At 29.7% G+C, this 27,844-nt stretch overlaps 2 protein-coding genes across 2 annotated transcripts; one reads left to right on the forward strand and one right to left on the reverse strand.

Annotated features, from left to right (window-relative positions):
* The first annotated feature begins 1,095 nt into the window (after window positions 1-1,095).
* LOC134829286 (small subunit processome component 20 homolog) lies at window positions 1,096-15,153 on the forward strand. The gene is made up of 6 exons (XM_063842311.1): window positions 1,096-1,164; window positions 1,225-2,488; window positions 2,545-4,771; window positions 4,841-5,837; window positions 11,987-14,617; window positions 14,679-15,153. Exons 1-6 carry the CDS (start codon window positions 1,144-1,146, stop codon window positions 14,994-14,996), a joined length of 7,458 nt encoding a protein of 2,485 aa, XP_063698381.1. The 5' UTR covers window positions 1,096-1,143; the 3' UTR covers window positions 14,997-15,153.
* A 656-nt stretch (window positions 15,154-15,809) lies between these two features.
* LOC134832778 (electroneutral sodium bicarbonate exchanger 1) lies at window positions 15,810-27,140 on the reverse strand. Its single transcript, XM_063846928.1, has 16 exons — window positions 26,580-27,140; window positions 23,255-23,466; window positions 23,013-23,195; window positions 22,640-22,951; window positions 21,158-21,316; window positions 20,393-20,630; window positions 19,744-19,934; window positions 19,528-19,683; window positions 19,345-19,471; window positions 18,656-19,292; window positions 18,237-18,592; window positions 18,000-18,177; window positions 17,271-17,405; window positions 16,969-17,211; window positions 16,732-16,910; window positions 15,810-16,500 (listed from the first exon to the last, which is right to left on the reverse strand). The coding sequence occupies exons 1-16, from the start codon at window positions 26,591-26,593 to the stop codon at window positions 16,407-16,409; spliced, it is 3,414 nt and encodes a 1,137-aa protein (XP_063702998.1). The 5' UTR covers window positions 26,594-27,140; the 3' UTR covers window positions 15,810-16,406.
* Between the last annotated feature and the right edge of the window lie 704 nt (window positions 27,141-27,844).

The following is a 27,844-nucleotide window of genomic DNA, read 5'->3' on the forward strand; positions in this document are numbered from 1 at the left end:
TTTTAAATTATTTTTATTTTTTTAAAATTATTTTTATTTTTTTAAATTATTTTTATTTTTTTAAATTATTTTTATTTTTTTAAATTAGAAAATTGTTTTTATTTTTTTAAAATTCCTAAAAATATTTTAAGCTTATTTTTTTTAGGTAATTTATCTTTCCTGTTTTTTTTAATTGAAAAATTATTCATTAAAAATATAATTTTTAATTTTTTTTTTAAAGAAAAAATCATAAAAATTAAAAATTTAAAAAAAATCAACAAAACATCGATAAAATTTTATATCATAAAAATATTAAAATACTATTAAATAAAAAAAAAATAAAATAAAAAATAATTATTAAAAATAAAAATATGATAAAAAAAATAAAAAAATTAAAAAAAATTAATAAAAAAAAAAAATAAAAAATAATAAAAATTAAAAAAATAGAAAATATAAAAAATTAATTTATAAAAATTAAAAATAATTTAAAAAAATAATTAAAAAGTAATGAAAAATATTAAAAACAAAAATAATTGAAAAATATTGAAAAAATATAAAAAATTAATAAAATATAAAATAAATGTAAAATTTTCTAAAAATGTCCAAATATTGTAAAATTTTAATTAACTAATAATATTTAATTAAATTTAATATAATTAATATAAAAAGTCGAACAAATTAAATATATCTTTAAAAAATAAAAAATTGTTTGAAAATAATACTTTTATTTTTAATTCAAAAAAAAAAAAAGTTAAAAATTAGTGAAAATAAATAAATGTAATTTTTTTTAAATTTTGACCTCGCAGGAGCCTAAAATCTGGAAATTTTCAATGGATTTCCCAAAATTGCTAAGATTTCCCAAAATTTCTTGAGCACAACACTTGTACAAGAAACTTGAAACTGGGATCAAAAATGGGTCCCATATTAACTTGACTTGTACAAGAAACTTGAAACTGGGATCAAAAATGGGTCCCAAAAATCGCCTTTCTTCTAATTCAAATTATCACTTTCATTCGTCTCATCAACTTGGCAAAATTTTTCCGCTAATTCAAACGTAAACACTACACATTCCCGTACAACATACGACACGTACAGGAACACGTGTATTTATTTTGATTCTTCAAATGCATTTCCAACGAGGCTGAAACTAAAATCAACAAAAAAATGGGCAAAAATACGTTCAAGGTAAGAAATTTTCATGCAAAAAACTCAAAATTACCTTCTAATTTTCAAATTTATTCGTAGTTTCAATCATTCTCAAACCTCATAGCGGGAATCGACATCCGGAAAAAAACTTTGTACAACATCGAGCACAAATACGAGACGAAAAACGATGAAGCCTCCTTCTTTTGCGATGCCATGCAAAAGTGGCGAACACTCAATTTGACCAACGAATTTGTGCAATTGGACAAAGATTTGTCGCAGGTGCAAAATTTAACACAATTAATCCATCAAAAGGAGCGCGTTTGTGCATATCTCGTGGATGTTTTTAACCGCACGACGGAAGATTCGTTACAGGCCGTGTTGGAAATTGTCACTGCTGTCGCTCGTGATCTCTCGGAGGATTTTTATCCGTATTTCAGCGACATTTTTGCACATTTGACGAGTCATCTTCAAACGAAAAATGCAGAAAAGCTTGAATGGGTCCTCAAATGCATGGCATTGCTCTTTAAATTCCTCAAAAAGAGCATTAAAAAGGATTTTGCGGCAGTTTTTCATAAAATTCTGCCACTTTTGGCGTCAGATGAACACATTGTCAACTTCATAGCTGAATGTTTCGCCTTTGTAACTCGCGAAATCGGCAAATCTCGTGATTTTTTGGTTTTTGTGCTGAGTTCCATCGACGAAGAGCACATTACGGGATGCGGAAGACTCTTTTTCGAGATGATTCATGGCGTGGCAAACACTTTTCACTTGGAAGCAAAGCCAATTTTGACACTTTTGTACGAGTCGTTGTTCGACAAGTCCTTGAAACGGGAAGTTTTGTACAAAATTCACGTGCAACTGATGACAGACATGCTCGAGTTGATCGACAAAAAACACCTAAACATCTTTTTGAGCGTTTTTTACGCAAATTTGAAGAAATCTTTTGACGTTTACGAGAACGACAAGAAATCTTTGGAGTATTTTCTGCTTTTGCTCGGGCAATTAATTGAAGGAGCAAAAATTGACGTTCAACCGTTGGAGCATGTCTTCAAAGTATTCGATTGCGATGTTGACGACGAGATTTTGGGAATCATTAGTAAACTCGCATCCGCGATAATTTTATCGAAAAACTCAAATGTGACAGATATCGAGTGTAATCGATTAGCGAAAAAAGTGATGATGATCAAAAATACGGAAATTGTGAAGGAATTTGTGTTTGCAACGATCGATGCGACGCCTTTTGATGTCATCATCATGCCCGAAGTCATTCGGTATGTCGCCAAAAATTGCAATTCAGACATGATGGAAGCTCTTGCTAAAATTTTCATACAGAAAAATTGCGTTCAAGCTGATTTAGAAGCAGGTAATTTTCAAAAATTCTTTAAAAATTCAAAAATTTTAATAAAAATTTTTTTTTAGACTCAAATTCGTACCTCTATCCCAACGAAATGATCGCCAAATCCATAAAATCTTCAATTTCGGTATCTTGCAAGGCGCGAAATGTAACTGCCGAGACCCTTTCCGGGATTTTATGCCTTCCGCACGTCACTAAATCGATTGATACTGCAACTTTAAAGGATCTGAAGACATTAACAACGCACATTAACGAGAAATTATCCTCGGATTTCACGAAAAATGACTTAATTTTGTTGCAAATGCTTCACAGGACGAGAACCAAGCTGTCGGATGACTCGTGTGTAGCTGAATGTTCATCAACGATCACGAAAATTGCATCATCTGTGACAAATTTGACAAATCTCAATGCCTTGCAGCTATTAAATACGTGTTTGAATGTCCTCAAAAGCGCTGAGGATGACCAAAAATTGGATGAAGAGCTAAAAAATTCATTAAAATCGAGTTTAATTCGAAATTTGGCGTCACACAATTCGAACATTCGACTTTTCACGATCAAATGTCTTTCGAACTTGGATGAAAATGAGGTTTATGACGTCATGCAAGAAGTAGAAGAGCGAAATTTGGATCCTTTTACTTACAAGGAACACCTAATCTTGTACGATCGGTTGAAAGTAGCTGCCTTGAAGGAAGATGACATCAAATTAACTGTTCTGCATTTCTTCTACGGGGTTTTGTGGAAGAATTTTAAGCTCATCTGGGATCCCGTTATCACCAAAATTCAAGAATTAAGTGAAGTTATTCCAATTTCGGCTTTTTGGGAGTCTTTCAAGGAACAACTTTGCTCTGTCGAACCTGAAAATTCAACAGAAACGGATGAAAATGAAGATTCTGAGGATATTTTCAGTGAATTATCGCGACATTTCCAACAAACGAGCGAACCTTTTGATCGAATCTGTCATCGGCAACTTTTGTGGAAAGCTCTTACTAAACTCGAATGTTGCGACATAAAAAATCGCGATATTGTCGAAATTTATTTAAAATTTCATAAGGATGAGTTTTTGTACGAACATGACGACGAAGCCGATGACGACGAGGAAGAAACGAATGACAAGCCAAGTCATTCGGCGAAACAAAAATTAATAAAATCGCATTTGGAAGTCTTTCATGCGATGAAAAATTCGCCTCAGATCTACAAAAAAGCCGAAGTTTGTGAGACTTTTAAAAATTTAATCACATCGCGCGAGAAAGAAGTCTCCGTTTTGGCGTTAAAATGCCTTTTGCAGTCAAAATTCAACAAAATTCTCACCGAAGACGCACGAAATACGTTAATTGAGCTCCTTGAAGGCAAAATTCCGGAAGAAGTTACGAAAATTAATAAAATTATCCCGTTGGAACATCACACGGAGCTAATTGACATCGTGATGCGCATCGTTCATGCCCGACTTTTAACGCGCCCAAGCAAAACGGATCGCATGACATATCTCATTCACAAACGAAAAGTCCTTGGATTCCTAAAAAATTTCTCCAAAACTGACGTGAACAAATTTTTCCACATTTCCTTCGACGCCGTTGACGAACTTCAACCCGACAGCAAGCGAATCAACAAAAAATTCCTGTCAGCGAATTTGCAGTTACTGAATTTAATTTTAACCGAATTGAGCGGAAATGTCGACGACGAAGGCGTAAAATTCCTGATTCAACTTCTCGTGCGAATAATTTCCGTCACCAAAGGGCTCGAGTATGAAGCGGAAATCCGTGCGAAGGTCTTCGGGAACTTGTGTCTCGTTTTTGAGCAATTTGTGGAATTTAAGTTTACCGAAAAAATCCTCGGGGAAGTTTTTGATGTCTTTGTTTGGCCTTTTTTGAGCCATTTTGAGAGTGATTGCAAAGTATCGGCGAGCGGATTGATGAAACTTTTCATCGAATGGAGCAAAAATGCGAAATATTTCACGTTTTTGGAACGAAAACCGGAGTTGAAGACGATAAAGACGCCAATTTTTCACATTATTCAGCTGTTAAAGAGTGAAAATACAGCAAAGGACATCAAAATTACGATTTATAATTTACTTACGAGAATTGTGGAGGAGAATACAAGTGCTGCGGAGCCTACGGAACTGTTGAAACCGTATCACGAGACATTACTGATGGCTATGAAGGATGATGTCACACATGGAGCGATCGAATTGGATAAATTAGACATCATGCCGTTGTTACATGTGCTTCAGGAGGACAAAAATATCGAAGGTGTTAATGAATTAGTGGAAATTTTCTTGAATGTTCTGTATCATAAGTGAGTTTTTTCGTGATTTTTTATGAAATTTTAATTTTTTTCATTAAAAAATATTTTTTTTTCTTTTAGAAAAACCTCGAAGGACACGGAAAAAGTTCGTGCCATCCTCGATCTCATCAGTAATTCTGTGCATAAAATCACAAATGTCAGTGAATTTCTTCAAAAGTTGTCGCCGCTCTTTGATTCTATCGTTGAAATTGAAAATCGGAAGCTTTTATGTAAAACAGCGAAAAATTTACTCACCAAAAATGACGCCCAACTCGCTTTATGCAGCATAATCGAACATTTTAACGCTTTGGATCGTCGTTGGACCAACCAACCTGACTACAATCGTCGTTACGAGGCATTTTCCTTGATCGACAATTACGTGGCGCATCACAAATGGAGCACGGACTTCATTTTTGTCATTTTTCACAGTTGCATGCACATTCTAACGTACGACCAAGACATCTTTTTGCGAAATCAGACAACGAAATATCTCTTTTTGATGTTCAATGAGCTCGATAAGGACTTGGAAGCATCCCAAATTGAGTTTTTGATTAATAATTTGTTCCTGACGACGATTTCGGCGAAACTTAAGGACCCAAAATTGAAATGCCGCACCGAATGTATCCAATTGTTGGGAATTTTGGTGTCAAAGTATCCCGAAGCGAATACTGTTTTGGATGATTTGAAGGTTTTGTCGAATAAGAAGGAGACTGAGCACGATTTCTTCGAGAATGTCACGCATTTGCAGGAAAATATGCAACACAAGGCAATTATGAAGTACATTAAGATGTTGCAAGGCGATGGGATTCAATTTCAAAGTCAACTGACGTTGGTGAATTTCGTTCTTCCGATTTTGAGTTATTACATTTGCAACGAAGAGTATCGGAAAAAGTCGAAAATTGTTGAAGTAGCAACGATGGCGATTACGCAGACAGCTGGAGTGCTTGCTTGGAAGAATTATGAGGCATTGCTGAAGTTTTATTTGCAGAAATTGCAGAAAGAAACTGTTTTCCGGAAGCAAATGATAAATATTTCTGTTGGGATTTTGAATTCTTTTCATTTCAAGGAGGAGTGTAAGGTGAGTTTTCTTTCGAGCCTTTAAAATTATCTTTAAAAAATTATTATTTAAATCAAATCAAAGCTCAAAAGGCAGATTTTTTTTTTTTTTGAAAAATTTTAATTTTTTTCTTTGAATTTCAAACAAAAAAAAATTTTTTAATTTTTTTCATGATCTTTTTCAAGCTAAAGAATCATAAAAAAGACATTTAAATGAATTTCCGTAATTTTTGATCAATTTCAAGTAAAAATGAAAATTTCAAATAAAAAAATGTTTTTTCAATTTTTAAGCAGTTTTGTGTTATAAAATGATTAAAATTGATAAATTAAAGCCCTCTGACAAATTTTTATCCATTTGGAGCAAGATTTGACAAAAATTGCTTTGACACAGTTTTTGACACAGTTTTTTTGCTCTTGATTTAGTTTTTAAAACAAAACTATGTCAAAGAAAAAAATTTTTTTCAGTTTCAATTTTTTGGCTGTTTTGAGTTACAAAATGATTAAAAATGATAAATTAGAGCCCTTTGACAAATTTCAATCCATTTGGAGCAAGATTTGACAAAAATTGCTTTGACACAGTTTTTGACACAGTTTTTTTGCTCTTGATTTAGTTTTTAAAACAAAACTATGTCAAAGAAAAAATTTTTTTTCAGTTTCAATTTTTTGGCAGTTTTGAGTTACAAAATGATTAAAAATGATAAATTAGAGCCCTCTGACAAATTTCAATCCATTTGGAGCAAGATTTGACAAAAATAGCTTTGACACAGTTTTTGACACAGTTTTTTTTTGCTCTTGATTTAGTTTTTAAAACAAAACTATGTCAAAGAAAAATTTTTTTTTTCAGTTTCAATTTTTTGGCTGTTTTGAGTTACAAATGATTAAAAATGATAAATTAGAGCCCTTTGACAAATTTTTATCCATTTGGAGCAAGATTTGACAAAAATTGCTTTGACACAGTTTTTTTGCTCTTGATTTAGTTTTTAAAACAAAACTATGTCAAAGAAAATTTTTTTTTTTCAGTTTCAATTTTTTGGCAGTTTTGAGTTATAAAATGATTAAAAATGATAAATTAGAGCCCTTTGACAAATTTTTATCCATTTGGAGCAAGATTTGACAAAAATTGCTTTGACACAGTTTTTGACACAGTTTTTTTGCTCTTGATTTAGTTTTTAAAACAAAACTATGCCAAAGAAAAAAATTTTTTCAGTTTCAATTTTTTGGCAGTTTTGAGTTACAAAATGATTAAAAATGATAAATTAGAGCCCTCTGACAAATTTCAATCCATTTGGAGCAAGATTTGACAAAAATTGCTTTGACACAGTTTTTGACACAGTTTTTTTTGCTCTTGATTTAGTTTTTAAAACAAAACTATGTCAAAGAAAAAACTTTTTTTCAGTTTCAATTTTTTGGCAGTTTTGAGTTACAAAATGATTAAAAATGATAAATTAGAGCCCTCTGACAAATTTCAATCCATTTGGAGCGAGATTTGACAAAATAGCTTTGACACAGTTTTTGACACAGTTTTTTTGCTCTTGATTTAGTTTTTAAAACAAAACTATGTCAAAGAAAAAACTTTTTTTCAGTTTCAATTTTTTGGCAGTTTTGAGTTACAAAATGATTAAAAATGATAAATTAGAGCCCTCTGACAAATTTCAATCCATTTGGAGCAAGATTTGACAAAAATTGCTTTGACACAGTTTTTGACACAGTTTTTTTGCTCTTGATTTAGTTTTTAAAACAAAACTATGTCAAAGAAAAAATTTTTTTTCAGTTTCAATTGGCAGTTTTGAGTTACAAAATGATTAAAAATGATAAATTAGAGCCCTCTGACAAATTTCAATCCATTTGGAGCAAGATTTGACAAAAATTGCTTTGACACAGTTTTTGACACAGTTTTTTTTGCTCTTGATTTAGTTTTTAAAACAAAACTATGTCAAAGAAAAAACTTTTTTTCAGTTTCAATTTTTTGGCAGTTTTGAGTTACAAAATGATTAAAAATGATAAATTAGAGCCCTCTGACAAATTTCAATCCATTTGGAGCAAGATTTGACAAAAATTGCTTTGACACAGTTTTTTTTGCTCTTGATTTAGTTTTTAAAACAAAACTATGTCAAAGAAAAAATTTTTTTTCAGTTTCAATTTTTTGGCAGTTTTGAGTTACAAAATGATTAAAAATGATAAATTAGAGCCCTCTGACAAATTTCAATCCATTTGGAGCAAGATTTGACAAAAATTGCTTTGACACAGTTTTTGACACAGTTTTTTTTGCTCTTGATTTAGTTTTTAAAACAAAACTATGTCAAAGAATTTTTTTTTTTTGTTTCAATTTTTTGGCAGTTTTGAGTTACAAAATGATTAAAAATGATAAATTAGAGCCCTCTGACAAATTTCTATTCATTTGGAGCAAGATTTGACAAAATAGCTTTGACACAGTTTTTGACACAGTTTTTTTGCTCTTGATTTAGTTTTTAAAACAAAACTATGCCAAAGAAAAAAATTTTTTCAGTTTCAATTTTTTGGCAGTTTTGAGTTACAAAATGATTAAAAATGATAAATTAGAGCCCTCTGACAAATTTCAATCCATTTGGAGCAAGATTTGACAAAAATTGCTTTGACACAGTTTTTGACACAGTTTTTTTTGCTCTTGATTTAGTTTTTAAAACAAAACTATGTCAAAGAAAAAACTTTTTTTCAGTTTCAATTTTTTGGCAGTTTTGAGTTACAAAATGATTAAAAATGATAAATTAGAGCCCTCTGACAAATTTCAATCCATTTGGAGCAAGATTTGACAAAAATTGCTTTGACACAGTTTTTGACACAGTTTTTTTGCTCTTGATTTAGTTTTTAAAACAAAACTATGTCAAAGAAAAAATTTTTTTTCAGTTTCAATTTTTTGGCAGTTTTGAGTTACAAAATGATTAAAAATGATAAATTAGAGCCCTCTGACAAATTTCAATCCATTTGGAGCAAGATTTGACAAAAATTGCTTTGACACAGTTTTTGACACAGTTTTTTTGCTCTTGATTTAGTTTTTAAAACAAAACTATGTCAAAGAAAAAATTTTTTTTCAGTTTCAATTTTTTGGCAGTTTTGAGTTACAAAATGATTAAAAATGATAAATTAGAGCCCTCTGACAAATTTCAATCCATTTGGAGCAAGATTTGACAAAAATTGCTTTGACACAGTTTTTGACACAGTTTTTTTGCTCTTGATTTAGTTTTTAAAACAAAACTATGTCAAAGAGCAAAAAAATTCCTTTGACACAGTTTTTGACACAGTTTTTTTGCTCTTGATTTAGTTTTTTTCAGTTTCAATTTTTTGGCAGTTTTGAGTTACAAAATGATTAAAAATGATAAATTAGAGCCCTCTGACAAATTTCAATCCATTTGGAGCAAGATTTGACAAAAATTGCTTTGACACAGTTTTTGACACAGTTTTTTTGCTCTTGATTTAGTTTTTAAAACAAAACTATGTCAAAGAAAAAACTTTTTTTCAGTTTCAATTTTGGCAGTTTTGAGTTACAAAATGATTAAAAATGATAAATTAGAGCCCTCTGACAAATTTCAATCCATTTGGAGCAAGATTTGACAAAAATTGCTTTGACACAGTTTTTGACACAGTTTTTTTGCTCTTGATTTAGTTTTTAAAACAAAACTATGTCAAAGAAAAAATTTTTTTTCAGTTTCAATTTTTTGGCAGTTTTGAGTTACAAAATGATTAAAAATGATAAATTAGAGCCCTCTGACAAATTTTTATCCATTTGGAGCAAGATTTGACAAAAATTTCTTTGACACAGTTTTTGACACAGTTTTTTTGCTCTTGATTTAGTTTTTAAAACAAAACTATGTCAAAGAAAAAAATTTTTTCAGTTTCAATTTTTTGGCAGTTTTGAGTTATAAAATGATTAAAAATGATAAATTAGAGCCCTCTGACAAATTTCAATCCATTTGGAGCAAGATTTGACAAAAATTGCTTTGACACAGTTTTTGACACAGTTTTTTTGCTCTTGATTTAGTTTTTAAAACAAAACTATGTCAAAGAAAAAATTTTTTTTCAGTTTCAATTTTTTGGCAGTTTTGAGTTACAAAATGATTAAAAATGATAAATTAGAGCCCTCTGACAAATTTCAATCCATTTGGAGCAAGATTTGACAAAAATTGCTTTGACACAGTTTTTGACACAGTTTTTTTGCTCTTGATTTAGTTTTTAAAACAAAACTATGTCAAAGAAAAAAATTTTTTCAGTTTCAATTTTTTGGCAGTTTTGAGTTACAAAATGATTAAAAATGATAAATTAGAGCCCTCTGACAAATTTTTATCCATTTGGAGCAAGATTTGACAAAAATTGCTTTGACACAGTTTTTGACACAGTTTTTTTGCTCTTGATTTAGTTTTTAAAACAAAACTATGTCAAAGAAAAAACTTTTTTTCAGTTTCAATTTTTTGGCAGTTTTGAGTTACAAAATGATTAAAAATGATAAATTAGAGCCCTCTGACAAATTTCAATCCATTTGGAGCAAGATTTGACAAAAATTGCTTTGACACAGTTTTTGACACAGTTTTTTTGCTCTTGATTTAGTTTTTAAAACAAAACTATGTCAAAGAAAAAACTTTTTTTCAGTTTCAATTTTTTGGCAGTTTTGAGTTACAAAATGATTAAAAATGATAAATTAGAGCCCTCTGACAAATTTCAATCCATTTGGAGCAAGATTTGACAAAAATTGCTTTGACACAGTTTTTGACACAGTTTTTTTGCTCTTGATTTAGTTTTTAAAACAAAACTATGTCAAAGAAAAAATTTTTTTTCAGTTTCAATTTTTTGGCAGTTTTGAGTTACAAAATGATTAAAAATGATAAATTAGAGCCCTCTGACAAATTTCAATCCATTTGGAGCAAGATTTGACAAAAATTGCTTTGACACAGTTTTTGACACAGTTTTTTTGCTCTTTATTTAGTTTTTAAAACAAAACTATGTCAAAGAAAAAAATTTTTTCAGTTTCAATTTTTTGGCAGTTTTGAGTTATAAAATGATTAAAAATGATAAATTAGAGCCCTCTGACAAATTTCAATCCATTTGGAGCAAGATTTGACAAAAATTGCTTTGACACAGTTTTTGACACAGTTTTTTTGCTCTTGATTTAGTTTTTAAAACAAAACTATGTCAAAGAAAAAATTTTTTTTCAGTTTCAATTTTTTGGCAGTTTTGAGTTACAAAATGATTAAAAATGATAAATTAGAGCCCTCTGACAAATTTCAATCCATTTGGAGCAAGATTTGACAAAAATTGCTTTGACACAGTTTTTGACACAGTTTTTTTGCTCTTGATTTAGTTTTTAAAACAAAACTATGTCAAAGAAAAAATTTTTTTTCAGTTTCAATTTTTTGGCAGTTTTGAGTTACAAAATGATTAAAAATGATAAATTAGAGCCCTCTGACAAATTTCAATCCATTTGGAGCAAGATTTGACAAAAATTGCTTTGACACAGTTTTTGACACAGTTTTTTTTGCTCTTGATTTAGTTTTTAAAACAAAACTATGTCAAAGAAAAATGTTTTTTTCAGTTTCAATTTTTTGGCAGTTTTGAGTTACAAAATGATTAAAAATGATAAATTAGAGCCCTCTGACAAATTTCAATCCATTTGGAGCAAGATTTGACAAAAATTGCTTTGACACAGTTTTTGACACAGTTTTTTTGCTCTTGATTTAGTTTTTAAAACAAAACTATGTCAAAGAAAAAATTTTTTTTCAGTTTCAATTTTTTGGCAGTTTTGAGTTACAAAATGATTAAAAATGATAAATTAGAGCCCTCTGACAAATTTCAATCCATTTGGAGCAAGATTTGACAAAAATTGCTTTGACACAGTTTTTGACACAGTTTTTTTGCTCTTGATTTAGTTTTTAAAACAAAACTATGTCAAAGAAAAAATTTTTTTTCAGTTTTGAGTTACAAAATGATTAAAAATGATAAATTAGAGCCCTCTGACAAATTTCAATCCATTTGGAGCAAGATTTGACAAAAATTGCTTTGACACAGTTTTTGACACAGTTTTTTTGCTCTTGATTTAGTTTTTAAAACAAAACTATGTCAAAGAAAAATTTTTTTTTCAGTTTCAATTTTTTAGCAGTTTTTCAAAAAAAAAAAATGATTTTCTAATTTTTGTTAATTTTTCAGGCAATTCCAATGGAAATCGACGACGAATCACCTGAACAAGCTCCCAAAACTGACAGAATCCTCAAAAGCATCCTCAAGGACATCCTTCCATCTCTAATGAAAATCATGAATGCCCCTTCGGTAAAAGTCTCAACTCCCGGCTCGAGTGCCGACAAACGCGAACAAAAATACAACGCGGATCGCGAAAACGTTCTCATTTTATCGCTCGCCCAAGCCCTCATCAAACTTCTGCAAAAACTCCCAAAAGATCATTTTGACCAACCATTCACGAGTGTCGTCTACAAAGTTTCGTATTACCTGAAATCCACGTCGAAAGCAGTTCGCATCATCGCCAAAGACACTTTACGTAAAATTTTGATCGCTGTTGGTCCGAGTCACTTGGAAAAAATCATAAATCACTTGTCGAGCTGTTTAACGCGCTCCAACGAAATTCACGTGTTGACTGTGAACGTTAATAGTTTAATTGAAGCGATTCGACCTTCCTTGAAACCCGCGCATTTGGAGGCAGTTTTACAAGTTGTGCTCCAAATCTGCTTGAATGACATCTTTAAACCGCAGGATTCTTATCGGAACGGCATGAAACTCCAAAATCGTCGAAATGAAGCGAAACCCAGCAAAAAAAGTTTCTTAACTCTGGAAATGTTGGCTGCCGGGATATCGGAAAAGTGTATTTTAGACTTAATTACTCCGATAAAGGAAAAATTATCAATTTGTCACTCGACAACGCAAGTTCAGAAAATCCAAGAATGCTTCAATAAAATCGTAAATGGCTTGTGCAAAAATGAAAACATCGAAAAAGAAGCTTTATTGACGTTGGCTTATGGAATTTTGTCCGAAAGCATCGACGAACTCAAAATTAACAAAGAAAATCGGGAAGTCACCGACAAAAATATCAATCGGAAAAAGTTAAAAGTGAACGGAGACTCACTTTTGATCCCATCAGAGCCCGGAAGGAAGGGAAGTGTCAACCAAAAAGTCGATAAATGGAAGGGAAAGTCAAATGCATCGCTTCTCCCCTTATTTGGACTCCAAATTTTGCATACCTTGTTGAAGCAAAAACTCGTTGTTGGTGCCAAATTTCGTGAATACCTCGACTTACACATCTCAAATTTGCTGAAATTCATCGAAGATGTCGAAGTTAAAGTCAAAATCTCGGCGCTGAAGTGCATGACGTGCATCTGGAAGTTTCAGTACAAATCGGAGACTTTGCTGCAAACGGAACCGAGCATCGTAAAAAATATTTTCGAGATCGTGCGAAAATTTGTGGACCAAACCATCGTTCGAAAAGACGAAAATTTGCAATTAATTAAAAGTGCGTTCAAGGCGTTGATTGTTTTCATCAAAAATGTTCGTCCCGGAGTTTTTGTGCCCACACAAATCGAGCTGATGTTGTCTTACGTGCAAAATGAGATGGAAAATCCCAATGAAAATGCCATGGCTTTCGCTCTGCTTCGTGCGATCATCGAAAAAAAGCTACAATCGAAGACGATCGCCATTGTCGCGAAAAAAGTCGCCGAATTAAGTATTTATTCGGAATACGAATGGGTCCGAAACGAGAGTAAACTCATAATTCAAGCTCACATCAAAAATTACCCATCAAAGCTGAACGAAGACTTTTACATTAAGCATTATATCAAGCATCAACGCAACGAACTCAAGTATCTCCAACCGTCGGCACCGATAATGATGAAAAGTATCGTCACCCTCATCCGGCAAGATGTTCTCGAGAACCATTGGGCGGCGATTTTGGAGTGTCTCACGAAATTTTTGATCTACAAGGACTTGGAGCACGTCGAAAATCAACTTCGAGACCCGATAAAAGTCATGTTTAACCGTTTCACGAACGATCAACTCGAAAATTTGCTCAAATTGGTAACGGATCAACTGGATAGCGATGAAATCCCCAATAAACGGGTCGGGGTGAAGCTCTGTGATTGTCTTCTCGAGACCAAAAAAGAGTATTTTTCGCAGAAAATGTCAGATTTGATACCGAAATTGATGATTTGTTTGATGCCGCGGCTCGTAAAAGATGTCCCCGGAAAATTTGTGTTGCTAAATCATGGAGTTGAGACGAAAAATAACGCAAAAAAAGACAAAGAGGATGATAAAACACGACATTTGGTAGTAGATACGCTCCGTTTTAGTCTCAGACTGTTGGAGGAATTCCCTTTGAACGTAAAAAATGCGGATTCGATGCAGTTGGCTACTTCAATAATTACTTCCCGAAGCAACTTTTTCGAAGAAATGAGCGCTAAACGGGTGAAATTGCTTTTTGTTCAAATATTGGATCGAATTTTGTCGCAAATATCACGAGAAAAACTCTTAGAAGCGTTAAAAGACAATAAATTAGTTGATGGAGTACCTTTCGAGGAACCGCAAGATGAAATTCGAGACTTGACAGAAAAAATTGTCGAAGAAATTCATTTCACAGATTCGAACGAAGCCTTTATGGAAAGTGTTAACAACGTGATTTTAGCAATAATTGAACCTCTGGCGTCACTTTATAAGCCAGACATGACAATGAGACAGCTGAAAACGTTCAGTTTCGTGTGGCTCAATAAAATTCTGAAGGAAATGTTGAACAAAGCGACGGAAAATATGAAACAAGAGGAGTATCATTCGACTTTATTGGTAAATTTTTCATTTTTTTAATAAAAAAAAATAATTTTTAAATATTTTTTTTTTATTTTAGAAAACAAAAATTTATGATTGTTTGGGAAAAATTGTGGAAAAACTCTCGTGTGAGAATATTTTGGTACTTTATAAGACTCTGATTATGTGTCAGTACAAAGACATGACGGACGAAAGTCATTCCGAAGTGAAGGAATGTTCAAATGTAGTTTGGCAGAAAATTGTCAAAAAATTCGAGAATGAACCCGAATTGTGGGCAAAAATGCAGGAAATTTACAGTCATGCAAGACAAGCGAGCGAAATGGAGCAGAGGAAGAAAATGAGTAAAAGAAAAGCTTTTGATATCGGAGGGAAACCGAAGAAACCCAAAACGGTTTAAAATTTAATTAAATTTTAAAAATTTAAGTTTAATTTCGATTTAATTTAGGAAAAATACAAATATTGATGAAAAAATATAAAAATTATTTTATGAAATTATAAAAAATGAGATTTATGAATGAACTAAAAAAATTATGAAGAGGCTTCAAATTTGGAAAAAATTACAATTTTTGTTGAACAATTTCTGTTAAAAAGAAAAAAATTATTTCAAAAAAATAATACCTAATTAAATACCTATTATAAAAATTTATAAAAAATTAAAAAAAAAATTAAAATTGAAAAAAAAAAAAAAATAATTAATTAATTTTTTTCAAAAAAAATTATTTTTAAAAAAATTTTTTAATTTTTTTTTTTTTTTTTAAATTAAATGAATTCAAAATTTAATTTTAAAATTATTAAAAGAATAATTAAAAATTGAAAAAAAATATTAAAATATGATTTTGAATTTTTTTATCATGAAAAAAATTATTAAAAATTTTTTTTATTTTTTTTTTAATTTTGAAAAAGAAAAAAAAATATTAAAAAAAAATTCAAAATTCAATTTAAAAAATTATTTAAAAAAATAATTAAAAAAAATAATTGAAAATTAATTTTAAAAAAAATATTAAAATATGATTTTAATTTTTTTTATCATGAAAAAATTTTATTAATTTTTTTTTTTTTTTTTTTTTAATTTTAAAAGAGAAAAAAATGAATTATTTAAATTTATATGAAAAAGCAAAAAAACTTAAAAATAAATTTCTGAAATATTTAAATTCAACTTAAAAATATTTGAAATTTGGTTTAAATTTAAAATTCAATTTTTTCTGTTGGCTATGTTTTTTTTTATTTGGAATATAACCTTAACAATTATAACAAATACATTCCTTTTTTCATTCTGCTAAAATTATTTTCATCATTTTATTTATTTATTTACTTGGCTTTAACACATTTTTTTTTCTTATTTTTTCCTAAACATGTCACGCATCGCGACTCGCATTTTCTACTAATAATAATTACCTATGCAATTAATTTATTCCTTTTTTCTATCTTTTCGTTCAAAAACCGAACTTGTTCTGGCAAATTGTCAATAAATTAAAAATATTCGCTAATTTTCATCTAAAAACGTGTTGCTTTTCCCAAATCAAACTGGGAAAGAACATTTATTTAATTATTTCTGCTACTGTAACTGTTAGTTTATTTAATCTCCTAAGTTGTGATTTTTTTTCTCTTTTTATTGTATTTAATTGTTGTATATCGTACCGTTTGTCTATTTTTTATTTGATCCAGCGATAAATATTCATTTTTGTTTGTTTTGTAAATGTTGTACTAATTAAGTTGTTAATTTTTTTTTTATATGATTGAAAGATTGATAGACAAATTAAATATCTTGTATAAGAATAATTATTCGCTAAGGTTTTTTTTTGCAAGTTTAAACTTGTGAAACGTTGCTGGTTTTTCGGCTTTTTTCATTGTCGGTGTCGGCAACTTCTTTTATCATATCCAAGGATTTGTCCTTTTTGTCACTAAAAAAAATTTAAAAAAAAATAATTTTTAAATTAATTTTAATTATTTTTAATATTTTTTTTTCAAAAATTTAAAAAAAAAAATAAATTAATTTAAATTTAATAAATAAATAATCGAATTAATTAATTAATTAATTTATTTTAATTAAAATAATTTTTTAAATTAATTTTTTATTATTTTTTTTAAAAAAAATTTTTTAAAGGAAATTTTATTTTAAAAAATATTTTTACCTTTTATCATTGCCCTTATCCTTATTTTCTTTGAATTTTCGCGTGAAAAACAGCTTTCCATCATTGACTTGTTTCCAAATTGTGGTTTTGTTGACTTCTTCGCTAATATTAATTGAACTAGTAAGATTTCCATTTGATGTTGAGGTATTAAGTTTTGATTCGGCATCTTTGTTACCCTCCTAAAATTTAATTTTTTAACAAACTTTCTTTAAAAAATCAAATAAAAAATTTTTTTACCTCTGTTTCTAAATTTTCAACGTCATCAACATTGGCGCGTCGCACCATTTCCGGCATAATATCATCGAGAATTTTGAGCTCGCGTCTCGTAAATACAAAATCTAACGATTTTCTGATGGCAATCATGATGACCAACATGAGGGGGAAGAGAATAGATGTAGCGGAGAATGACTTGATTAACCAAAGGGACACTAAGCAAGCCAGTTGAATAAGTGTAAATAAATGCACACGTTTGATTGGTACCTAAAAAAAATATTTTTTGTTAAGAAAAATAATTTTTAATTAAATTTTAGGGATTTTACTTGTCGTAAAAACATGAAATCAGGTTGGTACTTGACTGGCATCAACATTATAAGGAGACGATCGAAGAATTGAAGTCCCTTGAGTGATGCGGCGCCCATGTATAAAAAGACACCGAAGAGCACGGGCATTGGAATCTAAAAGAAATTTAAAAATTAATTAATTAAATTAATCACATTTTTTTTAAATTTAGGAAAATTTTTACTTTCTAAAACTAAAAATTAATTTTAAATAAAAAAAATTAAATATTTTTTTTAAATTAAAATTAATAATTTTAAAAAAAAATAAAAATTAATTAAAATATTAAAAAAAATTAAATATTTTTTTCGCTTTAAAATTAAAGAAAAAATAAAATAAATATTTTTTTAAATAAAAAAAAAATTAAAAATAATAAACTTTTAATAATAATTTTTAAATAAAAAAATTTTTATAAAAAAAAAAAAATAAAATAAATAATTTTTTTCAAATAAAAATTCAAAAGAAAAAATTTTGAATATTTTTTTAAAGATAAAAAAAATTACTATAACGATCTTTCGCATTAAAAATTAAAAACAAATATTTTTAAAATAAACAAAAATCCAGATATTAAAAAACTAAAAATTAAAAAATAAAATCTGATAAAAAATTTAATTATTTTATGATTTTTTACTCAAATTTTATCAAAAAAAAAATTTTAAAAGAAATTTTTAATATTTTGAGTTTTAAAAAAATATTTTTTAAAAATTTCTTACATGACTCAACAACGGTGTCAGCATAACAGAGCATCCAATGGTAACAAATATCATAATGTGAGTAACCCGTTGCTCGCGTACCCCCAAAAATTGAGGTTTTTCTCCCGGCGCAGCGGATTCCGACTCAACTTTTAGCGAGTTGACATGATTGATGCTCAAAACAGTTGCAGCAACGAACCTAAAAAAATTTTTTTTCATGAAAAATATTTTTTTTGAATAAAATTTTTGACTTCTTACCATGGCAAACCCATAATGGAGCAGATTAAAATAAGCCCAGCAAGGACAAAGAGATCCAAGTGGTAACCACAACCTTTTTTTAATTTGTTTTCTTTGCGATTTATAATAACCGCCGTGATTTGTTGATCCATAAATATTAAAATTGTGCCAAGTAACGCGGGAATGACGGCAAGAACACAAGTCCAAACGGGATTTTTCTCGTGAAACGGCATAATAATCCATCCGCGATCCGGCAAAGTTGGTTTCAACTCGCTCGGGACATCGAGTTTGGGCGTTGGAACCTTCGTGACGTAATCAAAAATGGTCATTGTGAAGATGGCAATAATTACTGCAAAGTCACTGACAACTTGACGTACCTAAAATTGTTGAAAAATGTTAAAAAATGAAATTTTTTTCCTTTAAAGGTTGAAAATTCTTACTCCAGCGGGGAAAAAGAGCGCATTTTTAAAGTCCTTCAACACAACTGATATGATGTACGTGCCGGTAAACAAGATAATCGACATCAAAAAGACGTCAGAAACGAATTCCGGCTTATCACAATCGTCTCCAAGGAGTGTTCCATTAATTGACAGACAATATGCCTTTCCGCGCGACGAAACCTCGTGAATTTTGTAGATGGAACGTGCATCTTCGCCCGGCGGCACGCACGAACAATCGTAATTTTGTCCCATGTTCAGCGGATGATCCTTGCCGATCTTCAGCACGTTCTCGATTGCCTTGTAGATGAAGATGAAAGCGATGAGACAGGCGAAATTCTCCTCCGTGAAGCGTGTGATGTAGCAAACGAAGGCGCTGGCATCGATAGCAACGAGCAAAATGAGAATGGCAGCAATCCAAACGCCAATCCACATGCGGAACGTGATGTAATCCCATCCAACGCGCTGACAAAAGTCATAAACAATCGTCTCAAATACCAAAACGGGACCTGTCGAGCCTAAAATTGTCAATGGTTGCCCCGAAAAGAGCCCGTAACCGACGCCGCACACGAAACCCGACAGTAAACTTTCCATAGCTGCGATATTGTTGCCTGTTGCTTGTCCAAGTAAGCCTCCAAAACTAAAAAATAATCGTTTTTAATAAAATTTGGGCAAAAAATTTAAAAACTTACGTAATAATTGGACTTAAGCACGCAAAATACAAGAAAATCCATGAAGCAACGCATTGAAGTGACAAAGCATCCTTGAAATCGGAGAAGTAAAAGGGCTTTTTCCGTTTGAAATCGTTAATTAATCCGCCTAAAATTAAAAAAAAATTAATTTCCTTCAAAAATTTTAATTTATGAATTTCTTACCAAACAATTTTCCTGTCCTCGACAATCCAGATTCCTCTCGGAGCTTCTGTTCGAGCTCCTCTTCGTTAATTTCCTCCTTTTTGTCTTTTTTATCGGGCTTTTTGCGCACTTCTTGTGACGGAACAGATGCAGGTGGTTCAATTCTGATCGACGGATCTAAAAAAAATAATTTTTAATCAAAATTTTTATAAAAAAATGTCGAAAAATCGATCTTACCCCATTCTCCTGGAGGCAAAACTGTGACAGCATCCAAAAATTCGTCGATTCCTGCGATTAAATGATCTCGTTTCTTCGCTCGGTACGCAACTTCATGGAAAACCTCGTCACTCATAAGAGTTGCCATTACTCTGCCAACTTCATGGAAGCCACTTTGACTACCCGGAGGTCCCAAAAGGATGAAAATGAAACTAAAAAAAAAAATATTAAATTTTGTTTAAATTTTTATAATTTTTAAAATTTGTTAATTTTTATTAAATTTTTCAAAATTATTTAAAATTTTTAAATATATTAAATTTTTTTAAATTTTTTTTATTTATTTTTTTTTTTTTTTTTATTTTTTTTAATTTTTATTTTTTTTTTTTTTTTTAAAATTTAAAATTTTAAAATTTTTTAATTTATTTTATTTTTTTTTTTTTTAATTTTTTTAAACTTTAAAATTTTTTTGAATTTTAATTTTTTTTTTTAATTTTTTAAAATTTTAAAATTTTTAAATATTTTTAAATTTTTTAAATATTTTTTTTTTTCAAAAAATTTTTTTTTTAATTTTTTTAAACTTTAATTTTTTTTTCAATTTATTTTTTTTTTAAATTAAAAGTTTTTTAAAATTTTTTAATTATTTTTTTTAAATTTAAAAAAAAAAATTTACCGCGTTGGCACAGGAACCTCCGTCAAATCGCCCAAAATGTACGCTTGATTGAGTCGCACAAACGCCGCCAAACTTTTATCCAAGAAATCTACTTCGCCAACGAGAATGTTACTCGCTTCAGCACCCGGCGGAATCTTCCGCATGAAATTTGTGTTTGTCTTGTGCTTCTCTTCCAAGTCGCCGGAGCTGCTATTTCGCTGCATCGACACGGAACTCGGGCTAGTTGCGATGGTTTCACCTGTTTTTCCAATCATTTTCGGTAATTTTTTTTTTATGAAAAATTATAATTTTGACAAAAAATTTGAAAAAAGCATACATTTGGCTCAATTTTCGCATAAAAATCTAAGTTTGAACAACAAACTCATGCAAAAAATAACTAAAGTCATAAAAAAAAGTTGATGACACATGCTCGATCAGGGCATTTTTAGTACCAAAAATGATAAAAATGGATAATTTTATGGGAGTTAAAGTTCGTCGGTCTGTCGAAAAAATATTTTTTCTGCTGAGTGAATGACTTCAAGCAAGAAACGGCGCAAAATTAGTTTGAAAAAAGTCTGTCCCTCGTGAAAAAAATCAATAAATATTAATAAAAAGGATGATGAGATGGAATGAAGTTTCTAAGTTTATGGCTTCTAATCAAGAAACTTTCTTTTTTTTTTAATGAGGAATGAACATTCTCTAAGTAGTTCTAAAAAATTGCTAAAATCAAGACAAAACTAACGAAAGTATAATTTTTTTTGCATTCAAGTGATTTTTTGATTTGACCTTTATTTATTTCAGCCAAACTCGGGGGAACAGGCAACGACCCTTGAATGGGATCCCCGCAGAGAGGTAGAGCTGGACCAAAGGAAATTCCAGCGTTGGGAGTGTGAAAAGCCATAATAGCCATTGCTATCGAGTGCGAATTTGTTGGTGAATCATCGCCTTGAAATTGAAATGACAGATAAATTCATCCGTTTAAAAAGTTTTTTAAAGGATTTTTTTTAAATGATAATTTTTTTTATGTGAAAAATGAAAGATTTTTTTTAAAAGGGGAAGAAAGTGACAGGAAACAAAATAATTAAAAATACATCAACGTGTTCGTGTGCTTCGACTTTTAACATTTATAGCTCGTGTTTTGTCTAGTCAACAACATTCAGTGCTCCACGGAGGCTTTTTTGCATAAATTTTTGCTACTTGCCAATATGTAAACTTTTTTTTTGTTTTTTTTTCTACGACGAGTTCGAATTTCATCTTAAATTTTATGTAAAATATTTCTTTTTTTGTGAGGTTTTCTAATTTTTTGTGATTTTTTTTACAATTTATTGAAATTTTTGACATAAAAAATTTTGGCGGGAAAATTTATTAAAAAATTTGAAGGATGACAGATGTCAAAATTTTCGATAAAAGTTCAATTTTTAAGAAATTTTAATATTCAAAATTAATTTTTGTTAATAAAAATTATTAAATTTAAATTAAACTTTTATTAAAATTGAATTTTATCGAAAATTTTGACATCTGTCAAATTTTATAAATTTCCCGCCAAAAATTTTATGTTCAAAAATTTTTTAGTTTGTGACTTTTTACAAATTTTGGTGAATTTTTGTACAATAAAAGAAAATTTTACACATTAAATTTCTTAAATAAAAATAATTTTGACAGAAAATATGACAGATGTCAAAATTTTAATTGAAATTTCAACTTTTAATAAATTTTTAAATTATTTTTTTTATATGATGAATACTAAGACTAAAATTAAAAAAAAAATTGACTCAAAAATAAAAAAAAAATCATAAAAATTGAAATTTCATCAAAAAATTTTTGACAGCTGTCATTTTTTTCAGAAAATGTCAAAATTTGTCTTTCCAAATATCGAACAGATGAAATTCGAACACTTTTAGACGACTTTTTGATACCTGATGGCACGGAAGAGTAAGCCCCCCGATTGTCTTTTGTTGCTAGACTTGATTGTTTGAAATGCGGAGACAAAAACGATTCACTTTGATTCGGAAGAGCGTTACACGAGACAGATGTCGGAGGGGGCGGTGTACGAAAAAAACCTAAAAATTTCATGTTAAAAGAAAAATAATATTTAAAACAAAAAATAAAATTAAAAAAAAACATCAAAAATATTTTTTTTTGTTAAAAAGAAAGAAAAATATTTGACAAAGAGTAGAAATTGTGTACTTAGTGTTTTTGTATTTATGTCGAAAGAAGAATGTACAGAAAGAGAGAGAAATTCGCAAAAAACAAACGAAACTGACTCACTTTTTGTCGCGGAATGATTTTTGCCGATGTCTGCGAGCGATCGGATCAACGGAAGTTTCGTCATGTTGTTCTTTTTGGCTTGTTCGTGTTGATGTCGGTGTCGTCGGAGCAACGCATCGCGCACTTTTTCGCGCGTTTCACTCGACAATTGCCCATTGTTGACCATATTTTCGCACACAAGGTCAGCTACTTGCTCCAAATTTGTCGCTTCCATGTCGAGCATGATGGAGCCATTCAGGATGTAGCTCCGCAATTCGAAGAGGGAATGGAGGGATAATGTAGCGACATGCGGTTTTGACCAACGATTGCCTCCTAAAATGAAAAATTTAATAAAAAAATGATTTTTTAACGTAAAAAATGGAGAAAAACTGACCTTCCTCAACATCTTCTTCGAATTTAACCCATCTTGCGGTTTCTTTCCACTCGATTTCGTCGCCGTCTTTGACTAATTCTTCCATTTCCGAAAAAAGTGGATGCGTTTCAACGTTGGAAGGATCTCCATCGGAGCCAACTTCTTCGCCAAGGATGAATTGAACACGTTGAGCAGGGGGAGTTGCTACAATTTAAAGGTAAAAATTTAAAAAAAATCATTTAAAATTGAAAAAATCAACTTACTTTGCTTTTCTGTATCATTCGAACCCTTTCCCGACATTTGCTTTTGCGATCCCTTGTGTCGTCGATGCGATCTTCTGTTCGGGACATGCACCCCAAAGAACATTGTATGTGCCCGATGACCTTCATAATCCTGTTCTGTGTAACCGCGAGAGCCAAACCCAGGGTCAACGGGTGCTTCGGGATTATCTTCCGTATTTTCCATCGTCCAAACTCTGCAAAAAAAAAAGTCACGTGCAAAAATTATGAAATAATTTCAAGAAATTGTCATGTAAGTAATCTTATCTCTTTGGCAATCGAATTGCAATCTTGTTACAAAAATAGTGCAAGATAAGAGACACGCTTTTCTTGCATCAACGATAAAAATTTCGAAATTTTTTCAATTAATTCAAACCAAAAATCTGATGAAATTGCATCAAAATAAATTTTATTGAATAAATACCGCTTAATTAATAAGTAGCAGTTAATGCTGGAAGTCAATCTTCATTACAACGAGCATTAGTTAGTTAACACTTATTTAATTGACTTATCGCTCTCGAGCATCTTCAGAAGACAAAAGAGCATTAAAAGAACAAATAAACTGAAACAAACAAACAAATAATTATTTTCGGAAGAAAATAATTTATTATGTGAGGTATTTAATTGAATTAACGTCTGTTGTTATTGATCAGTGCGCACATGAGATAATTGTTATGAGTTACTTTCAAAACAAGATTCGATCATGACCTACTATTAGGTACTTTGCATTTATGTTGACTATGCTACTATTCGAGATTTTTTTTTTGGCCAAGGTATGTTATTGACCTCCGACAGAAGCATTAGTGAGAGATTTGAATTTTAATTAAAATTCTATTAAGGTAAGCAATAAAAAAAACCTGAATTTTTGAATGTAGATTCTTATTAATGAAATTTTATAAAATATATATTCATTATTTTAACTAAAAATAATCTTTTTTTTACACGTTTTGAAATATTTTAATATTTTCTTTTATTTTACTGATCGACATAACCTCAAAGTTAAATTTAAAAAGGTATATCTTTAATTTTTAGCATTTCATATAAAAATTACATAACCTCAAAATGAAAAATTATAAAATATATATCTTTAATTTTTGTATTGAAGCATATGAAAGCACATATATATTTTTTATATATTTTTTAATATAAATAATTTTGTATTATATATCTTATTATATATTTTATATATTTACAGGATCTCATAAAATACAACGAAGTTTAAGATCGAGCTTTAAGTAATCAAAGAACCTTGGCAAATGCTTAAACCTGAAGAAAAATTCAAAAATAGAAGAAAAATGTCATCACAAACAAGACTGACTCTTTACAAATGCATGATAGAAACTCATATCGACTAACTACTTCAGTACAATTTTATCTTTGAATAAAAAGAAAGAAATTGAAACACTTCAAAAATAAAGAATAGAGAATCTCGAATTTCGACTCAAGGAATAGATACAGCAAATTAAATATCATTTTGGATCAAAAGCTTAAATCATCATCGACAAATCGACACAAAATATGCCTCCAAACTTTCTGAAACCAAATATCAAGGGATTCGGAGAAATGTATCCATATGAATTAAGAAGAAATTATAGGTTAAAACCAATATCTATGATATTTTATCATGAACAAGATTTACTTTAAGGATTTAGAATTTTATCAACACTATATGACTGATAAACTATATGATTTCAAATAAAAAGTAGAGAATGACAACAAATTTAGGTTAGATCTATGAAAATAATCAAGATCGAACACGTGGTAAACATAACCTCAAAATTAATCTAATATAATTATGAGTTTAAAAATCAGTTTAAACTCTTTGAAAGTTGAAATGAAACTAATTTAAAAATATTTCACGTGATAAAAGTCTCAAACAAGTCACATGATGACTTAAAACGTGCTAAATACTCAACAATAATAAATAATTAAGATCTCAAAAAAAATATTATCAAAATTTGAATTAAATTAACACTGCTCTTGATGTTAATTTTTTAATTTATTTAATGCAAAATTCTATTTTAGAACTCAGATTGATAATTTTATTGCTCACGACTTAGTTGAAGCAAAAAATCTCTTTCTCATATAAAGAATTTGCAAAATTTTTACATATAAATTTAATTACTTTTATTCTATATCGATCATGAATATTCATTGCAAGTCATCATCATACCTAACCCATTAACAGACAATTTAAAAGTAATTTTAAACCCATTTTATATCATTTTTCTGTTACTTGAACTAACAATCAGCTATAAAGTCATTAACATCATGCAAAAATATTTTCAATTCCCTTATGAACCGAAATTCGGCGGTCATTGTTCATTGACTTGTTCATGCACTTCCAAATATGTTCCGCATATACAATAATCCGCGTTGTTCTATATCCATAAAATTTCACACATGGCTGTATAGATATTGACTAACGTTCAAAAATAGATTCATATATTCTCAAAGTTTATTACTCTTTTGGAAAATTTTATATAAAAACCGATGACGACGATGAACTTGATGAAAAATTCTTGCTCTCTCCGGGTTTTGCGCAATTCATTTCTCAGTTAGACAAAATAAATAGACGAAATTAATAATTTTTGTCTCAAATTTACTTCCTAAATGCATTGTCAAAAAAAAAATCGCATGTGTCAAAAATTAAAACCTTGATCGAGGAAAATTATTCCGCAATTCATTCTTCGAGCTACCCACACAGAAGGTCAGATTTTGAAAAAAAAAACGCGTAAAAAACATTAAATTTCAACAGAGTTATTTATAAAAATAAAAAAAAAATAATAATGATAGGAATGCAACCGGTCTTTATCGTGATATTTTATAAATAAACACAAATTTTTTTTTTGACGACAGATTTTTGATTATTTTTCTGTACTTTCTTATTTATTTATTATTATCACTCGGTCGTCTATATTTCAAGCACGCTTCGTCATTACTATTATCATCTTGATTTTTATTCCCCGAAGACGACGCCTTCACAACCTGATTATTTTGCGTGATAATCACAAAGCGTTTGACGGATTATTTGTCAGAACTTGAAAATGTGTGTCACTCATGGATGGAGCAAAAAAAAAATCATTCATTTTTTTTAAATTTTTTTTTGCTGTTATTAAATGTTGACAGTAGTTACGCGTGGCATAAATAACTTGAGCGTTAATTCAATACAAAATTTGAATTTCTGAGTCATAATAATGACTTTTAAATACAACAACAACATGGAAGCAGCACGACAACGACAATAACAACACTACCAGACATCATTAAGAAATATATTATTATCATCTGGTTTTTGCATGCGTTTTACCTTTTGCCACTCATCGCGAACAAATATTGTTTCCACTCTTCACGTCTTCACAGGTAAGAAATATTTCTTGTATTTTCTAAATTATGTTTATATTCTTTTATTATTTTTTTTTATGTATTTATTTGATATCCGCTGCCGATCTATTTTTACGCTACTTTACTATATTTATTTTTTAAACGTCTGGTTTTATTTGACTAATCATGATGTTTCTATGAGTGACGACTATACTAGAAGCAAGTAAGTACTTTTTTTTGTTGTCTTCCCTTCTATTTTTTCACATATAATTTTTTTTTATTCATAATAAGACACAGGAAATTCCAGAAAGCGAAATATTCTTTCACTTTATCACATTTTTCAAATTTATTTTTGATTTTAAATTTTTTATTTTAATTTTTGCAGCGATTTTTGCAGACTTTATCACGCTCAAATATCCGACAGATCACTAAACAATCCTTTTCTATTTTGATTTCTCAGAGTCAAAAGACGTTCACATGTGTTCCATAGAGCAGACAGAGACGCAAATATACTGAGCAACTACTACGACGGATTATCGGCAGAGAGCTGAATTTTATTTCTTTGTGTTATAAAATTCATTCATACGACGTCGTAGCAGCTGTATATTTGTGTATATTGTTGGTATGGATTGTTGGAGTTTTATATACATATGTGTCATTATTGAAAAAAAAGAGAACCATTCATGTGAATGGAAGCAGGGCTGGAGAAATGATTTTTTGCAGTTTTGGAGAATATTGGGCCCTTGTTGGATTGAGATTTGATATCAAAGCATTAAAGGAGAAGCCTGGTAAGTTGCTTTTTGTGAAATTTGATACTTTTTGATGTTTGTTTAGGATTTTATTGCAGGAAACAACAAAAAAATTAAATAACGAACCTTTTTTTAGCAAATCAATATATAAAAGTTTTCAGATTTTTTCATGAATACTTCAAGTTAACTCGTTAAATTTTACATTTCAGAAATAATGAAACGTAAAATATCCCAAATGGAATGCAAAATAAATTTCAGTAAGGCAATATCAACCTTTGGACTGCTTTTGGACAAAAAAAGTAAAGAAGATTAACAATCAACAATACAATACAGTACAATAATGGTTCATTCCAACGAAATAATTTACATGAATTGACTATACTTAAGTTACATACAAAATTTTATAAACTTTCAAAGAGATTCTAATAAGAAGAACATCCATATGACGAATTTGGCAAATATACTGTCAACAGGATGAGAAAACAAAGTAACAAACTATCAT

This window comes from Culicoides brevitarsis, chromosome 2 (genome assembly GCF_036172545.1).
Source record: "Culicoides brevitarsis isolate CSIRO-B50_1 chromosome 2, AGI_CSIRO_Cbre_v1, whole genome shotgun sequence".
In the NCBI taxonomy this organism is placed as follows: domain Eukaryota; kingdom Metazoa; phylum Arthropoda; class Insecta; order Diptera; family Ceratopogonidae; genus Culicoides; species Culicoides brevitarsis.